General features: G+C 34.6%; 1 protein-coding gene across 6 annotated transcripts in view; it reads left to right on the top strand.

The window, feature by feature from the left end:
• Window positions 1-3669, top strand: part of LOC105170922 (protein CHROMATIN REMODELING 5) — a 19062-nt gene that overhangs the window by 7062 nt on the left and 8331 nt on the right. For all 6 annotated transcript variants that reach the window (XM_011091857.2, XM_011091861.2, XM_020696988.1 and 3 more), the window contains 7 exons: window positions 4-55; window positions 1305-1368; window positions 1543-1636; window positions 1748-1835; window positions 1907-2041; window positions 2938-3129; window positions 3221-3288. In XM_011091857.2, coding sequence (XP_011090159.1) covers window positions 4-55; window positions 1305-1368; window positions 1543-1636; window positions 1748-1835; window positions 1907-2041; window positions 2938-3129; window positions 3221-3288 — 693 coding nt within the window. The remainder of the gene's footprint in view (window positions 1-3; window positions 56-1304; window positions 1369-1542; window positions 1637-1747; window positions 1836-1906; window positions 2042-2937; window positions 3130-3220; window positions 3289-3669) is intronic.

Below are 3669 nucleotides of genomic sequence, written 5' to 3' on the forward strand. Positions count from 1 at the left end.
TAGGGAAAAGGATACTGATATTTCGTTTGCCCAAGATGCCATTGACGAATACAAGGTAACACTTCTTCTAGCTTTGTTGTTACCTGGTGCATCTTTGATGTCTTCATGGCATTGACTGGGATTGTTTTTGCATGCGGTTAGCCATGAGTTAATTGTTCTTCAAGCCGTTTTCCTTGGGAAATCTTCTTTAAGATTAGTTTTTTTTCATAAATTGTCTCGATCTAATTGGTGACTTATTGTATTCGTGAATCTTGGCACGCTGTTGTTCGTTTTCTCTTTTTTGTTATCAAGTCTTGCAATCATTTTTTTTTGAAGATATCATCGGGAGATATTTTTTCATAGTATAGTTTGATCAGTTTATGAAAACAAGGAACGGGAAGGTCTTTAGACCTTTGTACTTCTGCTGCTGTATATACATACTTGGTTTGTGTACAGATTTGATTTGTTAGAACTGCAACTAGTCTAGTTATGGATCTTAAGCTTTGAAGTAATTTATATTGTACTTGAAGCTTTTGAAGATGCAATATATGTACCACCAAATACTGCTTGGTATAATACTTGTATATGTACAGTATTTCCTTTCCTTTCCACAGTTTTGGGGAGAAATAAGTTATACTTTGTTATGCTTATTCTTATATCCTTTGTGACATTTCTACTGCATTCATCAGACTTGAAACTTTTGGTAATTATACATGCTAGATACATAGATTTATAAATATATGTATTTGTCTTTTGGTTTGTAAACAATTGAAGTGAACCAGTTGTAGAAATACAATTTTTTTCCCAATGAATCTGAGAACAGCCTATCACATCCCTAGCTTATCTGTTGTGTGATTTCGGTTGGGGCGGTTTAGCTGTTGTTTATATCTGCACCCAGCTGAGAGGGTTGGTGATTAGAAATAGGACTGGTTGGCCTTGTGGGTAATAGGGAGAGGGGTAATGATTGTGAGAATGTGAGATCAACATAAGAGAAGTTTCTTTGGGATATTATAACGAATAGAGACTGATGAAGAGGTAAGCTCTCAAATGAATGCGTGTATTTGTTTTGGAAACTGAGTTCAATTCAACTTGTTCGAGAGCGACATGTTCATCTTGACATAGAGGGTTTAAATGTCTACTTCTACCTTCAACAAGTTTTACACGCTATATTTAAATGTGATGGATCTGTTTCTGTTTGGTTCACTGGCCTTGCTACATTATACGTTCCATAAGAGTATTAAATTCACTTGCGTCTGGGTTAAAATTCTTTACTTAATGTATCAAATGTGCATTAGTATATCAACATAATGACCTTATGAAAGCAGGCTAGAGAGGCTGCAGCAATGGTTCAAGGGAAGACTGTTGATTTCCAGCGCAAGAAAAGCAAAGGTTTGTTAGTCCACTGTGTGCTCACTCGTTTGTGTTCAGTTGGATGATTTGTATTTCATGTATGTTTTAATGCATTTATCATACAGAGTCTCTCTAAGTCAGAACTTCTTTTGAAACTTTATTGAAGAATGTAGTCCATGTTCCCATATTATAAAGATTGCTTTTCTCTCTCAGGGAGTCTCAGGAAGCTTGATCAGCAGCCTGAGTGGTTGAAAGGGGGCAATCTTCGAGATTATCAGCTTGAAGGCCTGAACTTCTTGGTTAACAGGTGCGGGGCTTGGTTCTAGCCTGAAATCTTTATAACAAGGTTCTTCTTGCTTTATGTTAATCAATTTACTCATTCCAAGCTGTGCTGATCAGTGACTCTTTTGCAGCGCAGCTGGAGAAATGATACTAATGTAATTCTAGCTGATGAAATGGGTCTTGGTAAAACTGTCCAATCAGTTTCAATGCTTGGTTTCTTGCAGGTACTTGATGTTGCTAGTTAACTTTGAATTCTTTTTTGGGTTTGTTCACTAATTCATAATGATTTCCACAGAACGCTCAGGAAATTCAAGGACCATTTCTTGTTGTTGTTCCGCTATCTACTTTGTCAAATTGGGCAAAAGAATTTAGAAAGTGGTTGCCTGACATGAATGTCATTATATATGTTGGAACACGTGCTAGCCGTGAGGTAATTTTCATTATGTTCAAGATATATTGTAACCCATTTTTGGAATTTATGCTCTTAGATTAATAGCTCTTCTGGGCTGTGTTAGGTGGTGGATGCTGTACTTTCGTTTTTCATTTTCTGTTTTTCTATTGTGATGGATGGACCTTAGTGGTCACATCTCCAAATTCATTATGCAAACATCTGCTTGGCTACTTTTCCCTTAGGAGATGTTTACTTCATTGGACTAGAATTATATAGGCTAGTCAAATGTTGAAGTGTGTATTATAACAAAAGTGTTCATATTATCTTATAATTGCAAATACCACCTCAGAGGCTGTTTTGGCCCAATCATGCTTTCAGTACATTGAAGTAAACAAGGTTAAATTCTATTGAATAATCATACCACACATATAATTCCACTTCAATCGTATCTTTCAATTATCACATCTTTGAAGTAAACATGCCCTTAAAAGTATCCACGTTTTTGTAAAATCTTACAGCTAGCTTGTTTATGTTTTCATTTTCAGTTTTTGAAACAGTAGAGAGCATGCTTGTTTATATATCTTCTCACTGGAAATGTTTTCTTATCATTCTCATCTCAATCATTACTTTCTTATATGCGTACATATATATATAATATTTTAATCATTAATCTTATAAACTATAATATATTTTTTTCATAGTACTTTATCATGACATCAATAACAATTTTAAAGCAATAAAAAAATTAACTATCAATTTCATTTAAATAAAAAACGTGTTTGATTCAACACCACTAACAATTAAAATATAGAACTATCATCTTTATCTAATGAAAGAATATATTGATTTGACACCACTATGTGCGCATCATCACCTCTATAGTTTTTTGAAGGTTTTTTTTTCCTTTTATGATAACGTTGTCCATATAATTGCAGGTGTGCCAGCAGTATGAGTTTTTCAATGAAAAGAAAACAGGCAGGAGTATAAAATTTGATACCCTGTTAACTACATATGAAGTGTTATTGAAGGATAAGGCTGTTCTGTCTAAAATTAAGTGGAACTATCTTATGGTTGATGAAGCTCATAGATTGAAGAATAGTGAGGCATCTTTATATACAACATTATCGGTATGATAAACTTTTCAGTTGAATTTACTGCTCTGGTTTGGTTGTCCTTCTAAGTTGCTTGGACATTGTTTAGTGACTTTATGTTTTGCAGGAATTCAGCACGAAGAACAAGTTGCTAATTACTGGCACTCCCCTGCAAAACAGTGTTGAGGAGCTATGGTGATATGTTTATTTCATTTTGAGAATTGCTGTTTGCACATTATGCCCTGACTAGGAGTTTGATTATCTTTTGATGTAAAATATAATTCTGAATGGATTTAGCATTTAGCAGAAGTTCATCTTTCTTGCAGCTAAGGAAAATGATTTAGCTATCCATAGAGAATTTATGAGAATTGGTAGTTGCTTGTAATAATTTTCTGATTGACATGCTCTACTGATGTTTTGATTCTGCAAAGTTCTAGCTGCCTTAGGCAGATTTGTTTCAACTCCTTTTTAGTTTTCTTGCTTCCTTTATTCCATGACATTTCTTTTGGTTTCTCCCAAGCCCTAGGGAGAAGGGTCTGTTAAAGTCTATGGGGATGGTACCTTTGGGTTTGGGTT

This window comes from Sesamum indicum, linkage group LG9 (genome assembly GCF_000512975.1).
Source record: "Sesamum indicum cultivar Zhongzhi No. 13 linkage group LG9, S_indicum_v1.0, whole genome shotgun sequence".
NCBI classification, from domain to species: Eukaryota; Viridiplantae; Streptophyta; class Magnoliopsida; order Lamiales; family Pedaliaceae; genus Sesamum; species Sesamum indicum.